Source organism: Myodes glareolus, chromosome 1 (assembly GCF_982192425.1).
Source record: "Myodes glareolus chromosome 1, mMyoGla1.1, whole genome shotgun sequence".
NCBI lineage: Eukaryota > Metazoa > Chordata > Mammalia > Rodentia > Cricetidae > Myodes > Myodes glareolus.
Window position 1 is genome coordinate 20,820,967 of NC_142026.1, and position 26,729 is coordinate 20,847,695.

Genomic DNA, 26,729 nt, shown 5'->3' on the forward strand with positions numbered 1-26,729 from the left:
GATCCATGCTCTTCATGAAGTTACTCACCATTTATAATCGGAGGCATGGAGAGAACCACACCATTGCTGTCATAGATAACTGGATACAGAGGCTTATTTTCAATGATATGTAAATATTGCTTTAGGTGGTTGTCAGTCTGAAAAGAATTAAGTCAAAATTATTTAATTCTACTTTAACCAGCAGACATTAATCTGATATTAAAAAAAAAAGCTAGAAAAACACCAAAAATTTTCCAAATGACAGAAAGCTATAAACTCGTAAACTTTACCACTATAAATGGGCACCTTAATGTTTGCATACAGTCTCTACTACCTGGGTGAGATAAGAAACTGGTCCCTTTCCCAGAGTGAAAAGCGATTTGCATAGGCACTGCCAAGTCATCACAAGCAAAATGCAGCCATCATAAAATTCAGAAAGACAAATGAAGTCACTGGTAAGTGAGGAGAAATGATACTATTTGAACTTGTTATTTTCAATGTGAAGTGACAGTTGAATTCATGATCACTGCTAAGGCCCTAAGATGCTAACAGGAAACTAATTTACAATAGTATTACTCACATACACAATAGCTAAATTTCTAATTATATATGCATGACTGTTAATTCAACACAAATGTGAAAATTAAAAATACAGTATAGTTTACTTACTAGCTCTTAATTCTTTTAACACACTAATAACATCTCAGAGGTTTAAACAGTAACAAGAACCCAAACATAGTTACTTATGCCTTTAGTCTTAGCATTCAGGAGGCAGAGACAGGAGGATCCTATTGAGTTCAAGGTAAGTCTAGTCTAATAGTGAGTTTCAGGCCAGTCAGGGCTACATATATAGATGCTGTCTCAAAACAAACAAAAAACAATCAAAAAACCAAAAGCTAACAATAGACAAATTGCGATCCAGGCCACAGCTGCTTAAACTGTGGGTCACAGCTTTATATGGGTCACATAATTGAATGTGGATGTTAACAAAAACCTGGTAACAATAAAAGGTTTATGAAGGCACAACAACCAAAAATGAATTCAAAATCAAGCAAGTGACGGATGTGATGCTCCTAGCAGTGGTTCCCATGCTGTGTTGCCGTCCCTGCAGTCTGGCTCCAGGACACAGAAAGCAGACTTTGCACAGCGTATGGCACCACATACACACCTCAGCCCAGATTCAACACTAGTGCACGCTATGGCTATGAACTTCAGTGATTACACTGGACACAGGAAGTTTTCAGGTCTTGTAGAAACACAATAGCTTAATCATGGAAAACAGACTTTCAGAACCTGTAGATTTCCTGCCTCAGCCTTCAAAATGCTGGGATTACACACATGTACCCACCCTGCCAGCTAACAGATTTAATATTTTCTTGCTATTCCCTAGGCCATATAAAATTATTTATCCTTAGATTGTACTATGTTAGAATAGATTCTGGCTTAGGAATAAAATAGGATTCCAAACACTTCTGAAAGGCTCTGAACAAATCTGTTATTCTGTGTTCTGTATTTACATGAAGGACTGACAATAAAAAAAATCAAAGTATCAATCAACTCTGAAAAACACTACGAAGTTCCACATCCCACAATATCAAATACTTATCCAGGATTTCAGTCTTTAAGTAAAATAAGCATATCAAGCTCAGTAATATGGAATTTACTCTTACCTTTAATAAAGGCATACATATACAGTACAAACTGTTTTCAAAATAAGTTTATTTATTTAAAATAAGTTATTTAAATATTGAATATTATTCATAAAATTTCAAATATTTCATTTAATAATTTTTACTTACTAAATATTTTAATGAAGAGTTCAATAAATTGTTTAGATAAATGAATATTAAATAGCTATTTAAAATAAGTTTCTTTACGATTTATTATTAGCAAATACTTGATTCCCACACCTGTGTGCTGTACCTACATCCCTACAGTCACGTGAGAAGAGGTCACCAAGTGGGAAGTTCAAAAAGCCCTGGTGCTGACCCCTTTTTAAGTCAGGTGAATCCATTTCTTGGGACAGAGTCCAGACACTCCTCTTCCCCCCACCCAAAAATAAGCATTCACTATCTCCTAACTCAAGATTTAACATTAAAGGCATGTCATGATTTATTCAAAACTATGGGATAATAATAATAATAACCTTATTTGTAAGGTAAGGATAGTGACTCTCTCAAAACCACTGTTGGAAATTACGTATGTTAACTGCAAGTTGAGAAGGAACACATAAAATGTCAATTTTATTTTTTGTTAAAAAGAAAAAACAAAAATAATACCAAGCCAGTGAGATGGCTTAGTAGGTGAAGATGCTTTCCTCTCACAAGCCAGGCAACCTGAGTTCAATCCTCAGATCCATTCTGGAAAGAGAGAACCAACTTCCAATAGTCCTCTGATCTTACATCCAGCTATTCAAGCACACACACGGGCAAGCACACACGCACGCAAGCATACACGCACACACACAATAAAAAAGAAGACTTTTTTACCTTGTATATATTCATTAGTTCACAAGCTGTATGCTCCTTGGTCATATTCAGAGGCTTGAATTTGATATCTGAAGGACGTTTTGCAGTGAAAGTGAATGGGCCTGACAAAGTGTCCAAGTCATGAGTGCCAATAGCAACCAATGTCCTTTTTCTAAAAGTTAAAAAAGGGAAAAGAGGAGGAAAAGGGAAATGAGAGTGAGAAACCTTAATATTCTGAAAATAACAGACCATGTTTTAAACACTTCCTTAAAAGAGCTCACGGCTGCTGCTATATAACATTTTTACTGCAACATAACGAATTCTCATAATCATTAAAATAGCAAGAACAAAATGTCAGTTAAGTATTACTACTTCAATAGCAGAAACAAATGCTTTCCTAAGTACTGTGTTCTTATGATTTCTTAAAATTACTTCAACATGGAGGTGCACACATATTTAGAGTATTTACATATAATGACACATTTATAAATCAGATAAAATGTATAATATTAGATACACTTGGGGATGTGGCTTATTGGCAAAGCTCTTGCTTTACATACACAAAGCCCTGAGCAGAAGAATTCCAGGACTCAATCAAAACAAACAAACAAACAGTGTAAGTGAATAAAAACCAGAATAACTACAGCTGGACTGGGCAGAGCTGCTGGCAAGCAGAAGGAGCTGTTGTTCGGGAAGTTCTTAATAAACACAGGACTACCAGACAATGAAATACATGGGTCCATGAGTTTAGATAAATGAACAAATCCATGGATACCAAAGTAGAAACCAATCAGACCTTAAAAAAAGAGTGAGGAAGGGAGGAAGGGCAATGTTTGATCAGAGAGGGGCAGGAGGGAGCAAAGAAAACAAAAGCTCCAGGAGACCATAAGTGTGTTCTGTGAAAGATGAATAAGACTAATTAATAAGCTTCTACACTGACCAAAGTGGAGAAAAAAATAATGGGAATTAACACACAGTACAGATATCAAAGGCTAAGGGCACATTAGAAACAATTTCATGGAAATCTATGATAACCAGGATGTCAGCTTCCGAAACTCTCCGAAGACATTACTTAGGAGTCGCTGCCAGGAGCTGCCTCTGGATGCCTGAGGATTAGGATGTGCTTGCTCTCTTCCCCACAGTACTTAAAGTTCACAATCTCCACAAACAACGAGACAGAGGCTGAAGTGGAATAAAATAAAGAAATGCCTTCTAACGTTGGAGAGATTTTCAGTCAAGCATGGGAGCTCACACTGCAATTCCAGTGCTCAGGAGGCTGCAGTACAAAGATCAAGGAAGGTTTCAGGCCAGGCTGAGCCTCGACTCCACGAAAGGGAGGGAGGGAGGGAGGGAAGGAGGGAGGGAGGGAGGGAGGGAGGGAGGGAGGGAAAATTTTATAATAAAAAAATCCAAAATCTGCCAATCATTTCCTAGCTTTCACTGCTTGTCAAACCTTGCACCTTATTCTTTTAAAAACGTGTTCTACTTTGCTGCAGGCAGGTTGCTCCTATTTTACTGTCCTTGCCCACTGTACTCTTACAATGTACAATAAACTTAAAAGGTTTTATTTTTCAAAATAAATTTAGTTTATTTCTTATTATTTTGCTTAGTAGTGACATATATTAGCAAGCTAATATGTAGCTTTTTAACATAAAAAGACTAAGAATGTTATTTCGAGTCCCAGGAACATGTTTCTACTATCTGAGCAAAGATGTTTTACAAAAAACCAAACACATAAGCACTAGCTGCCAAGTTTGATTTGTAGTTTTAAATGTTTTCCAACACTGAAGAAAATAGAGTTCTCCTTCTAGACTGTCACTGGCCTGTCCCACATACACACCACACATATACCCTGCAAGTCAGTACAGTTTGATGAGCTTCAAGAAATAAAAATTCACTTTTCTATTTTTTCCAGTTTTCTATTTTATTTAAGAATCTGTAACATCACTGTCAGTATTATCTTTGGATCAATATAACTTCTTTCAAGATCAAAACAAAATAGCTAAAGCTAGGGTTTCTCACCATTAATAAATACACAATTTTCCTTTTTATTGTTTGTTTAGACAGGGTCTACCCACACAGTCCTGGCTTGGAACCAGCTGCCCTTGAGTATACAACAAACTTCTTGCCCTACCTGGCTATGAAATTCATAATATTTCCTCCCCTTTTTAGACAGGGTCTCACTATGTAGCTGGCCCCAAACTCAATCTTTAGCTGGGCTGGCCTCTAACTCACAGAAATCTAACTGCCAAGGAAATCTGAAGTACTGAAATTACCCCAAGGACTCCTATTTTTACCTCCCCTGACTCTTAGGGTTCAGGAATAAAAGGCCTGAAGAAGACCGCACTAGAGAGAACAACACAGGAAGTGATGTGCTGAAGAAGCTCAGCAAGGCTCAGGCCCTGGGTTTGGCACACAGCACAGCCAGAAAACATAAAAATAAAGCAAACTATAGTCACTTAAGTTCAGGTTGCTTCTATTTATTTAATTTTTTTCCAATGTTGTGATCTAGCCTAGGCCCAGACTACATGTCAGATCTTTGTCTACCCCTGCTTAAGTTTTATATGTCAAAATTTAATTATACTTATTCAAAGAGTGGTCCAATCAAAGAAACTTTTCCACTTTCTAAATGTGAGACTACCCTTCAAATTTCCATAGTTTATGCTTGGTAATGTAATATATTAGTAAGGATCTGAACAAGGTTGGGGCCATATAACTCAATGGTAGAATATCTACATACATGAGGACCTTAGTTTGGCTCCTAGCATGTATAAACAAGCAAACCATATTACAAATAAAATTTTTAAAATGATTTGAACAGAAAAAAAATAAACAAGAAAACTTCTAGAAATAAAAATTCTCTACATACCACATATACACCACTATTAAGATTTTTGTTTTTATTTGTGTTTTATATGTATGTCTGTATATACATACACATGTGCAGGTCCCAAGGAGCCCTGACGCTGTCAGCTGACCTGGCACTGGAGTTACAGCACCAAGGCTGAAAGCTGCACCATGTGGGTGCTGGGAACCCAAAGCAAGGGCGGCAAGTACTCTTACCATCACACCATCTCTCCAACCCACACATACCAGTTTTAAACAGTAACAAACATCTATCTGGTGCAGCAAGGTGAAATTCTCCCACGACCAGAGTTTAGAAATGTTTTGAAAAATAATCTGTAGAAGGTAGTGTGGCGCTTTGAATGAGAATAGCCTCAATAGGCTCATATATTTGAGTATTTGGTCCCTAGGTAGTAGAAGTATTTGGGAAAGATTAGGAGGTGTCACTTTGCTGGAAGATGTGTATCTCTGGGGGTGAACTCTGAACTTTCAAAATCATGCCATGCTCCGTGTCTCTCTATCTGCTGCCTGCAGATCAGGTGCCTGCCTGTCTGCCTGTCACCATGACCCCGCCAGGATGGCCACAGACTAACCCTCTAAAACTGAAAGCAAGTCCCCCAACTAAACGCTTTCTTTCATTATAAGTTGTCTTGGATATGGTGTCGCTTTCCAGTAACAGAACAGTAACTAAGACTGGTAGGTACGTGAGACAAGATGGGAAAGGGAAGGGAAGCAGAAGGGGAAGACAAGGCGGAAAGAGGACGAGGCCTACGAACCTGCAAATATTCTGGTGTAGTTTCTCTTGCAGCTCGATGAAGCTGTCATATCGCTCTTTAGTGAAGGTGATGTTCCGGAGAACCGCGGCTACGGCAAAAGGGCGCACTTTAGCTGTCTGGAAGTCAGAGCACCAGCAGGACAGGTTAGCACTAGGCCTTTCCTTTGTCAAAACATTCGACAGAATAGTGGTTGCACATCTGACAGGGCCACAGATTGATTCAAACAGGCACATATTCATGTAGTCAATCAACAAGAAGTTAAGTGGTCAGCAGGAGATACAGGTATTATACAAGCAGAATTTATATTTTATTCACGATTTCTGAATACTAAATAATTAAAGAAAAACTCATCTTTAAATAATTTGTTCATAGGCCTTACTTTTACCAAAAGAACCCCTCCACATTTTATCTTTATAAGTTTTACTAATGTACCATAATTTAAACAACTATATCTCAAATATGTCTTATCTATTTAATCAATTATTTTTATAGCAGACACTGAACACAGGCATCTCTCAGACTTAGTCAGTGCTCTACCACTGGGTTATACCCCAGTCCTCAAGCGATGTTTTGGTTTGGTCTGGACTTTTTAAAACAGGATCTCTCTCTCATGTACCCCAGATCAGCCTCAAACTCACTGCACAAATGATGCTGGCCTTGAGCTCTCTCTACCTCTTCCTCCATGTACTGGAATTACAGGCTTGCGCCACCACGCCTGATTCAAATGTGCTTTACAAAAGCAATTTACTTTGTTTTTTTTTTCATTCCTTAGTAGTAAACTGACAACCTTTTAAAACTATTATTTCATACGTACAGGTGTTTTGTCTGCATACATGCCTGTGAATCACACGTATGCTTTGTGCCCACACAGGCCAGAGAGACCATTAGACTCCTTGAAAATGGAATTACAGATGGCTGTTGAGTGCTATGTGGTGCTGGGAACAGAACCCAGGTCCCGTGAACAGCAGCCAAGGCTTGAAACTGCTGAGCTTTCTCTCCAGCACCATAAACTGACAATGTTTAAGAGTAAGAAACTGAAAACACCAATCTTAATACATGACCACAGGAAATGACATTTGGCAGGAAGGTTGGTTTTGTCGCCTTTTCCTTTCTACCTTATTAATACATGCATGAAAGGGGGAATTAAGGGAAAAATAAGAATTCTTCTTATTACCTCTTCTGTGATAATCAATTTTTGGATTTCTCCCTTAGGCATTACTCGTTTATATACTGGAGCTTTTATCCTAAAATAATATTAAAACAAAGTTACTCAAAATAGCAACACTATTTGATAATTATATCTTATGCTTATAAAGTGTTTATATATAAGTATGTGTGTGTATATATATATACACATATATATGTATACATAAAAATCAAAAGAATTAGAGAAAATAGGTAAATTACAGTAGCAGCATTGTCTAGATATTAAAAATAAGACAAAAACCTCCAAGCTTCCTAGCATTTCCAGGTGTCCTAAACTGCACAGAATACCCTATGGGAATGAGTCTCTCACTGGAGTTCCAACAGAGACCACAAATCCATTAACTGAGCAACAACTATTCAAGACCCTAAATTAGACTAGAATAAATAAAGTTTATTGAAATCGAGAATAGACGGCCTGGTTCTACCCGCAGTTACTGAGTCGGAGAAGGCAGTGGTGACTGCTGCAGTCTAAAGGCTGATACCACCCAAAGCCAGGGACTGCTGTCAGTCAGTATTTCCACAGCCCACTGAGGAGTTTGCTGAAGCTCAAATCCTGGCTCAATGGATCCTGGAGGCTGAGCCTGCATTCTAACAAGCTCTCTTGTGATGTAGATACTACTGGCTTGCAGGCCATAGTTGTAATTGGAAAGGCTGAAATCGCGCCCTAACTTTGTCTAGACATAAACATTCACAAGGTGTTTATTGAAAATAGATAGGAATGGCTGTACCTGCACCTGGAAGGCAGAGTCAGGAGGACTACCATGGATCCGAGGCCAGCCTGGTGTGCATACTAAATTCTAAGCCAGCCAGGGATATATAAGAAAGCCACGTTTTTTTAACACACACACATAAATACCTATATCCATGAATTAAAAAAATAAAAATAAAAATAAGAGATCCTGACCCATGATCCTAAGATCCAATCATTTAAACTGTCAAGAGAAAGCAACTGAACAAACCCCCAAATTCAAAACACTTAACCAAATAACCAAACATCATTTCAAATATCTACATTCACCCAAAGATTTCATAATTTCAGAATACCCAGCAACCAAAGGTTCATTCTCTTTTGAACAGAGGATGTGTAAGTAAATAAAAACAAAAATTATTAATTCTGATAGCTCTAGTTTCATCTTCTCCACCATACATATTTATCACCTTTTACAGTATACTGCATGCTGAGTTTTAAGGGCCTTTAAAAAAAATCTTCATTATACATTAGGAGATGAAAACTAGAGAAGCCACAATTAACACACATGTCCAAGACCATATGCCCATCATAAGATACTCAAAACTTCCACAAAGACCTCTGCCCCAGGCTCCTTACGATTTGCAAGGTAAAGGCAAACAAAGTCTACTTGTCACCCCTACTTTTCCCTCATGCTTTAACAAATCTAAAGAACTATCCATCACATCGGGATTACTGAGGGAAACCACAGAACCTTGCTGAAGGACTTTCCTGGCAACCCTAAGATCATGTATCCCCAGCTTTAAACCATGTTTCCCAATTTTGAAGTGGCTGCAGTCCACACAACTCTCATCTTCCAATCATCATTATGCTGACCTAAAGCTGTGTATCCATATGAGGTTTTTCCTGGAAATTTAAGACTGATTGCTGATAACAACAGGAAGAAAAGAGGAGTCGGCTCAGCTATGTGCACAGTTCCTTACCTTTCTTTGAAGACTTGAAGTCCCCGAGCCAACCCCTCCAGACACAGGAGATCATATCTGTTGGCAGGGACGTCAACCTTGTAAAGCACAACATCTGAGGCTCCCCGCGCCTTTTGGTTACCTTGTTCCTTACTTATAATTTGCTTCTCAGAAGTCTGAAACAAGCCAAAGAAGTTTCATAAACTACAAAATATATTTTTTCTGCAATGATAACAACAGAAAAATGCTACACATGTCATAATCACAGCAGACAGAAAAATAATGCTCTTCACCCCTGAACAGAATACATCGAAAGCAACATCAGCAAACAGTGGACTTCCAGCCAAATCATGCACCCTCACCTGTTTTGGCAAATAATGCTTCACTGGAACACAGATAAACAAAATTACATACATTATTATCTACTATCATACACTGAGACAACTTAGTTATGGTAGAGACAATAAAGCATCCAAAACCATGGTCAGCATCTCTGCCACTTCACACAAAAAGTTCTGCCATCCAAAGGAAGTGGACATCGTCATGGACACAAAGGAGAACAAACGTGTCAAAAAGGTACAGAGGAGTCACGACATGGAAGAAACAGCGCTCCGACAACAACTCTGGCGAGCAGCCCCACGGGCACGCGGCCTGGAAGGAACGTGAGGACGGGTGACAGCACAGAGGCCTCGGAACACCCAGGGCAGAGCTGCGCTGAAAATGAGAGGGGAAACGGAAGTGATGGGAAGGCAGAGAGACAGCAGACAGAAGGAGCCAAGGAGTCCACCACAGCAGAGAACGACAGATTTTTTAAAATAATAATCACGGCAAAAAAGTTCAATTTCACGCCTATTTTTTTGTTCTGTTTTTCAAGACAGGATTTCTTTCTTTCTTTTTTCTTTTCTTCTTCTTTTTCTTCTTCTTTTTTTTTTTGGTGTTTCGAGACAGGGTTTCTCTGTAGCTAGGAGCCTGTCCCAGAACCAGCTCTTGAAGACCAGACTGGCCTCGAACTCACAGAGATCCACCTGCCTCTGCCTCCCAAGTGCTGGGATTAAAAGTGTGCCACCACCACCCAGCTTCCACTCCTATTTTTTATATTACATATATATTATAATTTATTTAACTTTATTCTATGTGCATTGGTGTGAAGGTGTCAGATCCCCTGGAACTGAAGTTACAGACAGTTGTAAGCCACCATGTGGATGCTGGGAATTGAACTCGGGTCCTCTGGAAGAGCAGCCAGTGCTCTTAACCACTGAACCATATCCCTAGTCCCAGACAGGGTTTGTATAACAGTCCTAGCTATCTTGAAACTAGCTCTGTAGACCAAGCTAGACTTGAACTCACAGAGATCCTCCTGCCTCTGCCTCTCGAGTGCTGGCATTAAAGGCTCGCACCATCACCACCCGGCTTCCACTGTTATTTTTTATATTTATTATTACAACAGGAGGGCACTATCAATACAGTTACGAAATTTTCAATCACAACAACTCAAAGAGTCCACACTTGACCTTAGCCGAAAGGTTGAACAGTGATAAAAATTAAATTTCAGGAGTTATTCTTACCCTTTAATGTGAAAATGCTACTTAATGGGACTCCTACCAAAGACCTGCCAAAGTAACAGAGGGCATTCTGCAACAAGCCATGCTTTTTCGCTTTATATGACACCTTCCTGCCTCACAGTGACTAATCAAGCCTGTCCACAGTAATTAAAACCTGCAGAGCGGGACAGTGGAGGGCAATGTAAAATGACATGTGTATGAAAATTTGACACTGAAATCTATGTCTTCACATGCCAATCAAATACTGGTGCGGGACAATTATAGTCTGGATTTGCACTGTGGGGAGGAGGGCTCATTTTGGCCATTAAGCAATGTGGGCCCTGTCACCTTTGAAAAAGCCATGGGTCCACGCAGTGTTGGGACTGTTTAATGTTCCAGGCTCTAAACCACATCTAGCCTGGTCCTCAAACTTAACAGGCAAAATCGAAAATCAGAGAAACATGATAAAAATGAGGAAAGAAAGGAGAAAGAAAGAAGAGGAGAAAGGAAAGAAGAGGATGGAGAGAGGTCAAAGAAAATAATTAAAACTGAAATAATGTTTGATTGAAGCGGTAATTAGATTCACGTTTTTCTTTTTCTTTCTTTTTTTTTTCCCTCTTGATTTTTTGAGACAGGCTTTCTCTGTGTAACAGTCCTAGCTGTCCTGGAGCAAGCTCTGTAGACCAGGCTAGCCTCAAACTCAGAGATCTGCCTGCCTCTGCCTGAGTGCTGGGATTAAAGGCCTGCACCGCCACCACCCAGCAGATTAATGGTTTTCAATGAAGAAAGCTAAGATACCCTGCTGGGGTAGCACACAGCGGAAGAGTTCTTAGTAAAGAAGTGGAAATAACACAGTAACCAGAGAAACGAAGGTTTCTGAATAAAAGTAGCTCTAATACTTGCAAGGGGCATTAATGTCATTTTCAGACTCGGTTCATGAAGCCCATATGTAAAGGCTAAACTTGAAGTACTACCTGACAGAAATCAAAGAGCCAAAAATAGAGTTCAGAACCAGAAGGCATGTATGATCATATAAAGGAAATCATCTGTTTCTCAAAAATAAGGCCTGGCAAGACAAACTGTGAGCTCAAAAAGGCCAAGTAACCCTCCCAAAAACAGAGTACAAATACTCCCAAATTGCCAGAGTCTAACTATAAGTTAATAACACAGCAAACCCTGGGGGGAAAAAAAAGAGAGAGAGAGAAGTGGGGGTGGGGGATGTCTTACAAACCAACTGGTTATCCAATATCAAATGATCATCCCTAAAAGCATACATACATACAAGCAACACTATACGGAGTGAGGTTATATTTATGTATTTGGAAATAAGTGTGTATGTATGTAACAACAATTAAAGAGAAAAGAAGCCATGTGTTTGAAAAAGAAGTATAGATATAAAGAAGGGTTTAGAGGGAGGAAAGGGAAGGGGAAATGATATAATTATACTATAATCTCAAAAATAAAACTTATTTTAATTAAAACTTTTTAAGGGATAAAATTTGCAATACAAATTCAGCAAGCAAAAAAAAAAAAAGAAAGAGAAAAGAAAGTCTGATACGTACAATTTCATCAAGTTCCAAACCAAATTCAAAACATAACTCGTCAAATTCTTCATCAGCTAGGAGGGAAAAAAAAAAGAATGTTAATTTTAATGTGTTCAGCACAAATGAAAGCTGCATATGAACTGATGAACTTCTCTTGTTGCTTAATTTTCTAACCCTAAACATTCTATCAGGTATCAAATATCACCTGGTGATTTTTGGTTTTGGCTTTTTTGGTTTTTTGAGGGTTTTTCTGTGTAGCCTGGAACTCGTTCTGTACACCAGGCTGGCCTCCAACTCACAGAGATCCACCTGTCTCTACCTCCTGAGTGCTGGGATTAAAGGTGTGTGCCACCACTGCCCAGCTTGTCAGTGTTTTTTTAAGGCTAACCAACATGCACAATAGCCTGAAATACAGCAGGTATATACACTGACAAAGTTCTCCCACGTGCTTTGCTTTGTCATCTAATATAGCATCTCCATGGTTTTCACATTATCAAACACTGAACATAAACCATCAAAGCCACCACATGCTAGTGAAAAGCTAGCAGGTGTCTTAAGTTCCATGGTAAAGAGTGGGACTTAGAGCCGGGCGGTGATGGCACACGCCCTTAAACCCAGCACTCGGGAGGCAGAGGCAGGCGGGTCTCTGTGAGTTCGAGGCCAGCCTGGTCTACAAGAGGTAATTCCAGGACAGGCTCCAAAGCTACAGAGAAACCCTGCCTTGAAAAATAAAAGAGTGGGAAGTGGGACTTAGTATGTCAGAGCCCACGCTTTAGCATCAAAACAAGAAAAGATTTGCCTGATGCAAATATCAAAAAAAAAAAAAAATTAAAGGGCTGATTATTCTTGACTAGTGATATATAGTAACTATAGAATCTGGTTTCCAGTGCTGTTCAGACACAGGATGAAAAAGAATCATTAAGTAGAGATCAAATGAGAAAGCAGGCTCAAACATCAAAGGACCATATATACAAAGGGATGTCACTAATCTTGGTCTCTCAGGCAGCCTGATATTTGTTTTTGGAATCACACTAACCAGGGTTTTGACTTCTACCTCACTCATTCTGAGGGTTCAACACCTCATGTAAACTTCACAACACCCTCACCCGTAAAACAACCTTTTGCCGCCATTTTTATCATGGAACCTTAAAAAGATGCAAACAGACCTGTACCTGAAACACAGCAAGTCTCAATGACTAGTACTTCTCCGCCTATTTCACTTTGCTTTGTTACTAATACAGCATTCTCAAAGTCTTCATTTATCAAACCTTGAACAAGCACCACAATTACTACTCTATTCTAGTGAAAAACTAGATGTCTCAGGTTTCCTGATTCAGGACGAGGAGTTGGCCTCGGTGGCAGAATGCATGCTTAGTATGTCACAGGCCCTAGGTTCTATTCCCAACATCAAAATAAAACAACAAAGACTTGTCTAATCTAGATATCAAACTTGAATTCAATTTAACAAATATTTACTTCTATTATGTGCCAAGCAACAGTACTTGATGCCAGGGCTACAAAGACAAATAAATTACAATTCCTGCCTGAACTACTTCCTTCTCTAGCAAAGTAATCATAAGTGTAAATAAATATAAATAAATGTGCCCAGTACAAGGCAGGGTGGCACAGAGCTCCTCTTAGGGTCACTTAAAGCTACATAAAGGACGCCTTCATTAGTCAAAGATTGGAGGGAGTGAATCAAGTGCTTGGCAAAGCTGGGAACTCCTAAGTAGTTCGATATGGATAAAGAATGAAGTCCGTGTTAGGAGAAATAGGATACAAGAACTAGAAACAGGGAAGCTTGTGGCATGCCAAGGGACTTGCCCTCTGTCCTACCTGCAGGCAGTGGGCGTCGCACTCCGGAGCTTTGCAGCTACCAAAGCAAGATTAGATTTGTCTTTTGCTTTTTGCTCTTTTTCTTTTTCTCAATCTTCATTCTGTTTTTAGTATTTGTCTCAAACAAGGCCTCATAAACAGACCAGGCCAGCCTGAAACTTAGGCAGAGCAGGGCGCCCTCTAGCTCTAGATCCTCCTGCCTCAAACTCCCATGTGTTTCTATCAGTCACGAGGCACCAAGCTTGGTTCCCGTTTAAGACTGGTGGCAGATCGAGCTGACTGAGGGAGCCTCCTAAAAGTGAAACACAGAGGTGTTCACTTACACCAACAGCATTTGGGGAAGGAGGAAGATGAGAAATGTTAGACGCAGACCATGTGAGGCTCAATGGCTGCCTAATTGCAGGACCGGCGACTGAGGGAGCACGACTAGGATGGCTCCCAGCTCTCTGGCTTGGGCGACAGCCTTGCCTCTGTGTGAGCTCACACATGGTGCAGTCACGTGCGTGAGCTAGGAAAAAGATGCTTGGGCTCAGCCAATCCTTGAGCTGACTCTAGTTCTAGATGATAGTTAACCCCTCTGATTCCTGTCACTCAGATATTATGGGAAGCAACAAAGGCATGTTGTTTTCTACTCCTAAGAAATGGGATAATTTGTTATCTAGCCTCTGGAACGGGAGAGGTGGCATAACCAAAGCTGTGGGAATGGCTTTGGAGTCAGACAGCAGGCTCTGAGGGCTACTACATGAGAAAACCCAAGGGCCTCAGAAACACTATTAGCTGAAGCCTCATGGTCTTGAGTCAGGCTGCAGAGGAAGCAGGAGGAAAGTGAGGTAGTGCTGTAGGAGGGGCAGGGCACCGTGGTTACATAAGCGAGGAACGTGACCAGCACCATTCCTGCAGGTACATGGACTGAAGAAAACGCACTCACCTGGTGTAACTAAGACTCAGAGCAGTGCTCAGAGAGCAGCTTGTCTGTTGACTAGTCTGATATTTCCCACGTATGTAAGATGAGATTAGCATAGGAAGAGCTATTCAAGTAAAAAAAAGCCAGGATGTTGATGGGTAAAAAGTTTGGTCTTCCAAATGTAAAGCGATGCTAAATTCAAGTAAGTTCTGGGCAGAGACCAAATCCTAGGCTTAAGACAGAATCAAGGATCTGACTGAAACCTTAGGGCAGATCAAAGGCACAATTCAATCAAACAAAAGGTGCAATAAAGAAATTAAGTGTGCGCCTCACAAACCCAATTAATAAAACAATAGAGCTTAAGTAAGAGCAATGTATAAAAAAGCCCAAAGTACTGAAATAGCTAATTTCAGAGGTTTTGAGTCTGTGGTTTTAAACTAATGAAAAAGAATCCAGTAAAAATTCACCAAAGACCCAGAAAGTTTTTAGAAAAAAAACACTTAGGCAGACATAGCCAGCTTGAACTGAAAGGGGCGGAAACAAGACAAAAGGAAATCTTTGAGGCCCTAAAATTCTATTAACAGGAAGTAGACTGAGAAAACTAATCAGCTGTGAAGCACATGCTTTCTGGGGATCACTCTGAGGGTGGAACCAGAGCCTAGAGGGCAAGGCACAGAGCCATGGAGAATTATCCCAGGCCTGGGACCTAATCAAGACCATCCAGCATCTGCCATTCCATTTTAGAACTGCCATGGACCAGTGGCTCCTTTGTGAGTTCCACTTCTTCCCTTTAGTAGCTGCCCTAGGTCGGCCCTCTGTGTCTCTTAGATGAGGGACACCTATCTCAGTGCTTGAGCTTCTCAGGTCACTAGTTAACTCCTCACAAGATGCTAAACACAGAGAACTACAGCCCCAGACCCTCACCCGCCTCAGACCCAGATTCAGATGGTGTGACTGTGGACTTGGAGCTGCTGCTGTAAGGCTACACTTCTGGGTCATGTGTATGTGGGTGAACATTAACCATTTGATGGTTGAGAGAGAGACTATGACACCAATGCTACCAAACTGCTTATCCAGGCCCCTTTTATACAGGTCAGGATTGGTCCATGTGACCAAGAAACTATGGAAAAGGACGGACTAGCACTTCTGAGCAATTATCAATCACTGAGGATACTACTTGAGCTCTCCCACTCACCTGATCTCTCAGAGTTCTCCTTCTGGGACAAACTGACAAAAGGCAAGGTAGAAGGAACCGAAGTCTCTGGCCAAAAGTCAGCAGATTAACAAGGCCTGCTTATAAACATAGGGATGGGAGAGATGGCTCAGATGTTGAGAGCACATGCTGGTCTTGCAGAGGACCCAGATTCAATTTCCAGAACTCAGGTAGTGGTGTACAACCAACTGTAACTCAAGTTCCAGGGGACCTAATGCCTTCTTCTTGCATCGGCAGGCACCAAGTGTGATGCACAGCAAAACACTTGCACAAATAAAATAAAACGTTTAAGTGTAAACAATAATAACAATTTTAAAAACAATTTAGCTGGGTGGTGGTGGCACGTGCCTTTAATCCCAAAACTCAGGAGGCAGAGACAGGAGGATCTCTTAGAGTTAGAGAGCCAGCCTGGTCTGCAGAGAGAGTTACAGGACAGCCAGGTCTACACAGACAAATCCTGTCTCGACGCGCCCCTTCGCCCCCCAAAAAGAAAGAAAACAAACAAGCAACAACTTAGAAGCAGTTTCTACAGTCCCAATGAGCTCTTAAGCTGACCAGATCTGCAACCTGGGGTAAATTCAGACCAGCACCATCAAACCTTGATTCTTGACTTTCAGAAACTAAATAACAATTATTTTTATAATATGCAAAACTTTTGTCAGCTAAACAGCAATTAAATAAATTGTATGGATCTACAAAAATATATGGAATCCCAATATGTCCTTTAAGCGCTACATTCTTTTAATTTAGTCAAACGAAAGAACCAAAAATAAAATCATGAGCAATTTCCTCCAGAAAACGGGAGCCCTAAAACACTATCTGCCTGCGTGGCACAAAGGTGGCCCCAGCAGTACTTAACTATAACAAACTAGAACAGGACCCAAACTGAAGAGCAATGAAAGAAACCAGTTCACAAGAAAATGAGTAGCAAAGGAAACTGAAGAGAACAGCAATCAAAAGGAGTCTAAGAAGACAGAGCTGCTCCCAGGAAGGCAGAGAAAACAAATTCCCTGAGTAACAAAAACAAGAGAGAAAGGTGCTCCTTGCCAAGACATGGGAGGTGATGGTGGCAACTGGAAAGAGCGATGGCATTTCAGAGGGACAGCAGACCCTAGGAGGGTCTAAATAAGAGAGTGGAATGTAAGAGCACATTGTCGGAAAACAAGAAAGAAAAATGAGAAAGAAACAGGAGGGATTTATACTTCATTTGGAAACTAAAGGCTTTGGTGAACAGGCTTTTCCAACTTCAACCGCCATTCAAATGACACTTGAAAGGTTTCAAGATCTCGAACACAATGAAGAGTATTACTAACCCATCTGGTGTAACCTCAACTTCAATATTAAGGGTAAAGAATTTCAAAAGATCCTATGGTTAATGATCTGTGTGGAAAATCAAGCTTATTTGATCACTCACCATTTGAAAGTGGGAAAAAAGGAGGCAGAATTTATTAATATATTAACTGACAATAACAAACAGGTTATAAAGGCCTTTATCTTTTAAAATTCAGATAATTTCTTACTTTTGAAGAGCGAAGGTCCTGGCTGGGAACTGATTATAAACATGTTAAATTTGCCACCCACAACCATGTGCAGTTCAGATACAGAAACACTAGAGAGAACATGGCAGAGGGCAGGTGAGGAACAGAAATAAGCATAGTATATGTTGGAAGCACTAAGGAATTAGGACCATATTCCAAAGGTAATGCTATTTCCTCTATATCTAAGGGACAGTTCCTGCTCACAAAGACAATTGTATCCCTTGGGAGACTGAGTCAGAAGGATGGCCACGAGTTTACGGCCAGCCTGTACTACAGAATAAGTTCTGTCTCACAAGAACAACAAAAATCTATGAACAACTAAACATAAATTAACAGGAAATGGGTTATATCTATGAGTACATCCTCAGAAAAAAAAATTCTAAAATGTTTCTTTGCAATGTCAGTACTATGTTCTTATGAACACCTGTACCTCTTACTAAATACATCTGATACCCCAGAAAAGGGCTCCCCTAAATCATTTGTTATGACCTTTATACAAGTTGATAATTACAGGATGGCGGCAGAAATCATTTCAACTACTATATCTGCGAAGAAAATGATAATTTGCTTAATATTTACCTCCCTTTCCTCGCAACGGTTTAGTTTTTAGAACTGAGGAAGTAATTTAGTGTATCGTGGATATTAAGTCCATAGAAGAGACTCTCTGTTCGGTTCTCAAGTTAATGTTACCTATCAAATGCTGCTCCCGCACACCACCTGGCTGCCTTTCCTAGAAAACACTCAGCATTTTAATAAATCGTCTTTTTATCGTACTGGTTGGTTACTGTCTCACCAAAATGAGATCTTACGTGTCAGGTGGACAGTTCCACTCTCTCAGTGCCTGACACGCAAGCGAAACCCAGTCAACACTAAATAAGGCGAATGCCGGGCTTGGTGGTCAACGCTTGTTATCCCAGCACTCGACAGGCTGAAGACGGCGGGTTCGGGGGCAGCCTGGGCTGCACAGCGAACCCACATCGTTCTCAAGCGTCTCCCTTTCGCTGTCAATCCGGTTCCCCAGAGCTGCCCGCACTGGTGATGCAGTCCAGCTTCCTGGTCTGTGTCCCGACACCAAAGTCGGCGCTAAGCATGCAGAAGGAGCTGTCCCTGAATGAATGGCACCGAGGTCCCGACCCCGGCGGATGATGCAACGATAGCCGCCGTAGAGCTGGTTCTAGGAAGCGACTTCAGCCCAGCCCGGCATCAGCGTACCCCTGCTGACTCCCGCCGAGCAAGGCCAAACCCCGCGTGGTGGCACGAAAGCCACCAGCACACCCTTCTGCCGGGCAAGGCAGGCTCCCCCAGGCACCGAGCCCAGGCCACGGGGCGGGCACTCACTGTAGGTCCGGCCCAAAGCTTGGAAAAGCAGGTCTCGCTTCACGCTGACAGTCGGCATGGTGAATCGCGCACACTGCGCCTGCGCCACGTGCCGGGCCTCCGCCGCGGTAGCGCGAAGGACCCGCCACTCCTCCCAGGCTGTCTCACGTCATGCCTGTATAAATTCAACAATTTGTACTCCCGTTTTTCAACCGAACACAAGAAAAATGCCACTTTCTGTATCATTTAATATAAGCATATTGTGATGCTAACTGAAAGTTTGGAAACTAGATAGAATTGGGTGAAATTCTCTCTATTATGACAGGCAACAATACGGACAGTCCCCAGAAAGCCCGGATGCTCCCAAAGCCCTAAGGGACGTTGCCAAGCTGAGTGGGCGGGGCGCTGGAGGGGCGGGTATGGAGGTGGGAAGGGCATTCAGGTAGAGAGTCCTTCCCTGAGGTATTGAAGAAAGCGGGTTGAGCTGATGCAAGGCTGTCTGGAAAGGAAGAATGTGCAAATACTAATGGCAAAGTCTGTTACCCGGCCAGTTTTTACTTCATTCTTTAACCTTGAAACTGTACAGATTTTATACTTTAGTTTTGCTTGAACACATCAGAAACCGTATAGGTAGCCGATGTTAGAGACCTCAGAACTGGCAGATATCTATCAAATGCCATACTCAGCCTAAAGCCGGCATGAGCAGAGTTCATCCTTAAAGCAAGCCTGAGTGAGAGCAGGTCAAACAGTGGACCACAGAGATGTCAGGATTTACCTAATCGCTGGAGCCTGTAAATGATACTTTGTGTGGCATCAACCTCTGTGTGGAGTAAGTTACGGTTTTGAGATGGAGCTTGGCCAGGGTTGTTAAGATGCATCCTAAATGCAAATAGTGTAGCGTTATTTAAAAAAAAAAAAGCCAGAAGCTTTCAAAAACCCTAAGAAACAGGGAGAGGATTGTCTCCTAGCCTATGGAGCAGCCCGAAACACTTTGATAATGCTTTTTGGTTTTCGTTTTGAGATAGAGTCTCAACTCCGTAGCTCAAGTCAACCTGGAACTCACCCTGTACCCCTGGCTAGCCTGAAATTTTCAGAGATTCTCCCGCTGCTTCGAGCCTGTCTTGAGACAGCAGTATGAGTCACCTCGCCAGCTCAAGTTTCTGTTCGAAATCAAAAATTTGTGGTACTTTGTTTCAGCAGCCATGAAAAAAAATAAACACCAAAGCAATACCCCTCCCCCTTTAAGAAATAAACAGGCACGGACTGCCGGATTTTCCATGGCCATAACCTCAGTTTTCTTATCTATAAAATAGAACTGACTATACATGCCTTAGAAAATTAATGTGAGGGTTTGAAATGATTCTCTTAATGAACTAGCGTGAATCTTATGTCATTCATCCTAGAAATAGGGCAGGCATCATCATTCTGGTCTTTCCTCATCAGTCGCCTACTCTTGAACGCCCGTGGCACATTGCTTCCACCTGTCATCTCTCCCCAGGAATACGGGATGCTTCTTTCTCATTACATACGATCACTGTGTGCCATCATTGTCACTACAACAGTTGGGAGAGGACTGGAGAGGAGTAAACAGAAGTAGGACGTGAATGCTCACCACAAAGTATAGCCTTAACTGATTGAGAGAAAAGATAATTAGAAAAAAAAACTGAAGTAGAGCATCACAAAATGCAAATAGATGTCGAAGTTTGGGGCCAACTGGAAATCTGGACTGGGGTTAGAGTATCAGGCAGTGTATGCGCTAACCTAAAGATGCATTTTCGGACATATGTAAATGGGAGGACTATAAAATAAAATAAAAGACCACAGCAACAAATGCAAATCAATTCGTTCTGAGTGGCAATAGAAGAAAGGAGGCCAGGGAAAGTGAGCATTAGTTTTCCCACAGAGAAACAGAGTGAGCAGATAGACAGACAGGTAGCAAAGTAGTGGCCCACACAAATCAGAAGGCTGAGAAGTTCTACAATCTGGTGTCTGCAGACTGCACCCCCCAGAGAAATGAGTAAGCTGGCTTGAAGGTTTGAAAGCAAAGAACCTCTCTGAGGGTCTGAGGACCTCATCTGAGCACCTGAGGCCCAGGGACACTGAGGGCAGGAAAAGATCAACATCTTAGATCAGTCTTGAAGATAGTGATTTGCCACTCCCTCCACCTTATGCTCTTCAGAAGCCCTTGACGGGTTGGATGGTGCCCACTCACATTAGACAGAGAATCTGCCTAACTTAGTTCACCAGCTCTCATGCTTTTCTCCCAGAAGCACACAACTAAGTATTTGACCAGTTATTGGGGATTTTTTAACTTGGGCATGTGACCATATATTTTACCCTTGGGCTGCAGAGATGGCTCAGCCATTAAAGAATAGGCTCACCACCAAATTTAACCATCATAATTCATTAGAGGTTTAAAGTGCTGCTTTGTTTTACCCGATACATTATCATAGGTATATTTTAAGAAATTATAGATGAATATTGGAAACAAAAGTTGTAAGTAATGCTGTTTGGGAGTCAAAGAGGAATAATTCTTGATATTTTCCTTTTAAGGTTTGTTTCCCAGGAGAGTTGTTTATAAAGTTTCAATCAATTGAAATTAATTTTTCTATTGATTCTGGATTTTAGGTTGTATTTCTAAAAGTCTTCCATTACACAATTTTTTTAGATCACATTTTCCAATTTGAGTACATCAGTAGAATTCTTTTCCATTGAAATCTCGGATCTTTTTTGAAATTTGTTTTGGTTTTTAGAGTTAATGAACAAGCCAGTTTTATTTTCTTTTCAAACAGAAATGCCAATACCACTTATTAAAAAGCTTCTTTTCCCTCTCCAGTTTGTAATATTGTATATTAAATTTCCACATATATTTGGACCTCCTGCCAAACTGTCTGTTTCAAGGCCAGGACCAAGCTATTTTAATGATTATGGTGTCATTTTTCCAAATCCCTCCTGGAAACCAATTCCAAAGGCCAAAGAACCACATTGTCATTTAGTTACACCAATGACCCTACTTCTCTAGTTACTTTTCACATTGCTGTGACCAAAAATACCCAACAGAAATAATTCGAGGGAGGAAAACTTAGTTCTGGTATGCTTTCAGAGAGTTCCGTCCGTCACGGTGGGAAAGGCATGGGGAGGGGGTTCAGTTCGCAGCATGGAGGCCCAGGAAGCAGGGAGGGAAATGTGGGTGCTCCCTTAGCTTCCTCCCTTCTGTCTTCCACTCCAGCCAGGACTCTAGCCCATAGAATGGTGCCACCCACATGCAAAACAGATCTTTCCCTCTCTGGAATCAGCCTTCACAAGCACGGCCAGAGGTGTGCCTCTCCATCTCCGAGGTGTTCCAGTCAAGTCGGCATGGATAATAACTTCCATAAGTGTGTTTCTCTTTCATCATGAAAGTTCACTCTTGGAATTGTTCTAAAGAAAAAAGCTGCTATTATTTCTTCGTAATATAGAAAAACTGAAACAGCTGAAACATCTCACAGCATGGCTTAATTAAAGTATTTTAGTATGACATAGTATGAAGATATTGAAAAGAATGTAGAAGGCCAGGGATTCAGCTCAGTGGTAGAGTGTTTGCCCAGCATGTGTCACATCCTTGGTTTGATGCCTAGCACCCCAAAGTAAAATATAAGTAAAAATAATGTTGACTGTTGTGATGACCAGAGTTAACTTGGCAGACTCTAGCATCACCTGGGAGATGGGCCCGAAAGAAAGACTGTGAGGGGTTGTTGATTATGATGCAGAAAGACCCATCTTAACCGTGGATGGGACTATTTCCTGGGCAGAGGATTCTGGATTCTATAAAGTGGAGACCACCAGGTGAGCACTGAATCCATCCCTCTGTAGTTCATTTTTTAAAAGATTTATTGATTATGTATACAGTGACTGCATGTAGGCCTGCACACCAGAAGAGGATACCAGATCTCATGATAGGTGGTTGTGAGTCACCCTGTGGTTGTTGGGGGGGATTGAACTCAGGACCTCTGGAAGAGCAGCCAGTGCTTTTAACCTCTGAGCCATCTCTCCAGCCACCCCTCTAGTTGTTGATTAGGGATTCAATGTCACCAGCTGCTTCAAGCTCTTGCTAGTTTGACTTCCTTTCATGGATGGATCTTGAACAGTAAACTAAAATGAACACTTTTCCCTTGAGTCGCTCTGTCAGAATATTTTATCACAGCAACAGGGAAAAAAACTAAGATAACTATCTGCCATCACACACACACACACACACACACACACACACACACACACACACACACACACACAATGTATCTGTATAGTGCCGTGAGTTTATTTTTAGAGGAAGGGTCACTCTATGTAGCCCTGGCTGTCCTGAAACTTGATATGATAGACCAGGTGGCCTGGAACTCATAGATATTCACCTACCTCTGCCTCCCAAATGCTAGGATCAAAGGCATATGCCAACACACCTGATGTATGCTGTGAGATTTTTAACATGAAAAAAAATTCTTCAACAAATAGCAAGAAAGTGTTTAAATATTATACTTAAATGATTAACTTTGTCTAAATGTATGAAAGTATAAGTATGAATAAAATAGATTAGTGCATGATACGCACCTGTTGTTAATAGCCATCTCTAGGAGGTGTAATTATTTTCTTCATTATATATTTTATAGCTTACAGGGCTATAATTAAGAGTTATTGCTTTTATTTTGAGGAAAAGTGTCAGTTTGAAACACAACACAATCATGCTCAGTTCTTTCCCATGCCTGATCACTGGTAGACAGCTCTGTCATCGCCATGCAGGGCCAGGGACTGATTGTTTTTGCCTGTCAAATACACACGGGGAACATTGCTGAGAGGACTGTGTAACTCTCACACAATGCTTGTGGCTCAGGAAGTAATTGGGAAAGTGATACTGTCCGGTATGAAATTCTTTCTGCATGGGACCAAGAATATAGTACCTTTGAAACTAGAGCAGGAGGACTTTGACATGACACAGATGTGTATATGTTTTCACATGTATGTTGTCCACTGCTAGCCTTCATTTCCGCTGATGACGGTCAGAATAAAGTACGTAGAAACAATTTCAAAGCTGCAAAGTGCTATTTGAATCTCAGATACTTACTCTGATGCTAACAGTTCAAGGGACTATTATAAACTCTCTAAAGTCAAGTGGAACTTGATCTATGTCTTCCAGGAGTGGGATGGTGCATGCAGATATACAATTTACTATGGTTGTCAAGTCTTTATTCATTGTGTGTCTTTACTTACTCGTAATCAAAATCTCACATCCTTTCTCTGTTTTCTATGGATGTAACTTGTGGTAGTGCACTTCCCTTCCCAGCAAGCTTGAGGCCCCATTCCGTTCTGGGTATAGAAACAACCTATGCGCATTCCCTTAACTCCAGCTACTCACACAAGAAGACTGTGATTTCAGTGTTAGCCTAGGCCTGACCTTAGAGTGAACCCCAAACTAGTTTTCACTCAGAGAAAATGGCTGACAACAAGACAGAAGACAAATGAATAGAGCCTCTTTAAAGGACTGAAATCCCTGGTTGGTTTTAAGATACATGTATCCTTTTATACTTCCTGAAACCTGTGCTTTCCAGATGTTCAGAAGGATAAGGGTTACAGCGTTGCAAGTTGGAAAGTTACAGTCTAGAGTCAAGAAATAAATAGATGACCTATAATGTGGGGGTTGAAAACCATATGAAAAAGTTGAAGAGCAGGAGCAACGGCTCAAAGGATAGAAAGGCTTGCTGCCCTTTCAGAGCACCCAAGTTTTGTTCCCGGCACTGTTGGGCTGCTCACAACCAGGGTCTATGGCAGGGTCTTCTTGTAGAGGTTTACACAACACACATAAACACATAAATACAAATAAATATTCTTTTAAAAGTTGATGCTTCATTGTGAGAGAAATGGAAGAAATTCTGGGATTTTTTATAAGTGACAAGATTAAAATTTGGGGAGGAGTTCCATCCACAGGGAACCTTCAACTGATGATGGATGGAGATAGAGACAGAGACCCACATTGGAGCACTGGACTGAGCTCCCAAGGTCCTAATGAGGAGCAGAAGGAGAGAGAACATGAGCAAGGAAGTCAGGACGGCAAGGGGTGTGTTCACCCACTGAGATGGTGGGATAGATCTAATGGGAGATCACCAAGGCCAGTTGGAATGGGACTGATGGAGTATGTGATCAAACCAGACTCTCTGAATGTGACTGACGATGGAGGCTGACTGAGAAGCCAAGGACAATGGCACTGGGCTTTGATTCTACTGCATGGACTGGCTTTGTGGGAGCCTTGTCTGTTTGGATGCTCACCTTCCTGAACCTAGGGGGAACGGGGAGGACCTTGGACTTCCCATAGGGTAGGGAACCCTGACTGCTCTTTGGCCTGGAGGAGAGGAAGGAGGAGTGGGGGGGAGGGGAGGGGAGGGAAGTGGGAGGAGGGGAGGAGGTGGAAATTTTTAATAATAATAATAAAAAAAAGAAAAAGAAAGATTAAAATTTGGTATTTTGAAGAACTCATATTAATCACAGGTTTAGTTTCTCATCATTCTAGCAAAGTCCTCGTGGTGTTTAAATGGGAATGGCTCCCATAGGCTCATGTTTGGCCTGTTTGGTGGAACTGTGTGGGAAGGGTTAGAAGGTATGGACTTTCTTCAGGAGGTGTGTCACCGGAGTGGGCTTTGAGGTTTCAAAAGCAGAGGCCAATTCCTGTTTTCTCTCTGCCTCATGTTTGTGTTTCAAGACGTAAGCTCTCAGCTACTGCCCCTGCCCGCCTGCTGCCATGCTTCCTGGTGTGATGATCGTGGACTCACCCTCTGAAATTGTGAGCTCCAAATAACTCTTGTATGAGTTACCTTGGTCATGGCATCTCTTAGGTTTGCTTTGGCTCGCAGCTCCAGAGCATCAAGCTCAAGATCCAGCAACCTCATTTGTTTTCTGGTGAGGGTGGTGACTCATGGGAAAGATCGTAGAGTCTACATTGAGGTGGCAGTTTGTATCTTGAGTCGGGACAATGAGAGAATAGACAGGGAGCTACTGTTGAAAATTTGAAATGTCACCCAAAGGCTCATAGTTTGAACAGTGGATCCCTAGTTTATGGCACTAGTTTGAAAGCTATGGAGTCTTCCTGAGATGGAACCTGGCTGGTGTGAAGCAGGTCCCTGGAAAAGGACTTTTGAAGGTATACACTCCTTGTTAGACCCTGTTTTCTGCTTTCTATTTTGGGGCCAGTGAGCGGTCAACCACACAAGCTCTTACTGCAATGCCTTCCCAGCCATGATTGACAGACACCTCTTAACTGGTGCCAAAATTAACCTTCCCTCCCTTAAGTTGTTTATGCTAAGGATTTTGTCACAGTGTCTACAAAATCAACAAATACGAAAGATCTTACAAACCTCCTGGAGTTTATGCCACAATACTCTGAGACCTACCAGACCTCACCGGGAGCCAATCCTTTAACATGGGCCTCTGGAGACATTCATCCAAACCATAGTGAGAATACTATGGAAAATAAATCAGGGAATAGTTGAGAGAGAAAATTTGATGGTGAGGGGACCAGTTAGGAGGTTGCAGTGATATAAGGGAGACATGGTAGTGACCAAGACTGCCACGGACCGTCTCTCGTGGAGACATTCAGACCGAGGGAAAACAGGACGAAGGGACAGGAGATTTCAGGATACGGCGAAGGAAATGACAAGCAAACACACTCAATGTAGTTGAATATGTTGTTGTGTTTTCACTTTAATTAGCCTAAGGCTTTTATACTTTTATAATCAAGGAACTTGGCAAAGGCATACGTCATCAGATCATAGAATAGAAACAAAGAAAAGGAACAGCACTGTCATTTAACAAGAACAGCAAATTTATGTGTCCATTGTCTATTCTAAATGTTAGTTGTGGTTGTTGCTCAAAGACATGATGTCACACTTCCC

The 26,729-nt window shown here is 41.3% G+C and overlaps 1 protein-coding gene across 1 annotated transcript in view; it reads right to left on the reverse strand.

Moving 5' to 3' along the window:
- The window catches only part of Farsb (phenylalanyl-tRNA synthetase subunit beta), a 64,820-nt gene extending 45,876 nt beyond the window's left edge, over positions 1-18,944 (reverse strand). Inside the window, exons 1-7 of the mRNA XM_087904708.1 lie at positions 18,838-18,944; positions 12,027-12,082; positions 8,945-9,099; positions 7,242-7,311; positions 6,068-6,183; positions 2,469-2,619; positions 29-137 (exon numbers count right to left, since the gene is read on the reverse strand). Of these exons, the coding sequence (XP_087760834.1) occupies positions 29-137; positions 2,469-2,619; positions 6,068-6,183; positions 7,242-7,311; positions 8,945-9,099; positions 12,027-12,082; positions 18,838-18,895 (715 nt within the window). The 5' untranslated portion in view covers positions 18,896-18,944. The remainder of the gene's footprint in view (positions 1-28; positions 138-2,468; positions 2,620-6,067; positions 6,184-7,241; positions 7,312-8,944; positions 9,100-12,026; positions 12,083-18,837) is intronic.
- Positions 18,945-26,729: the final 7,785 nt, after the last annotated feature.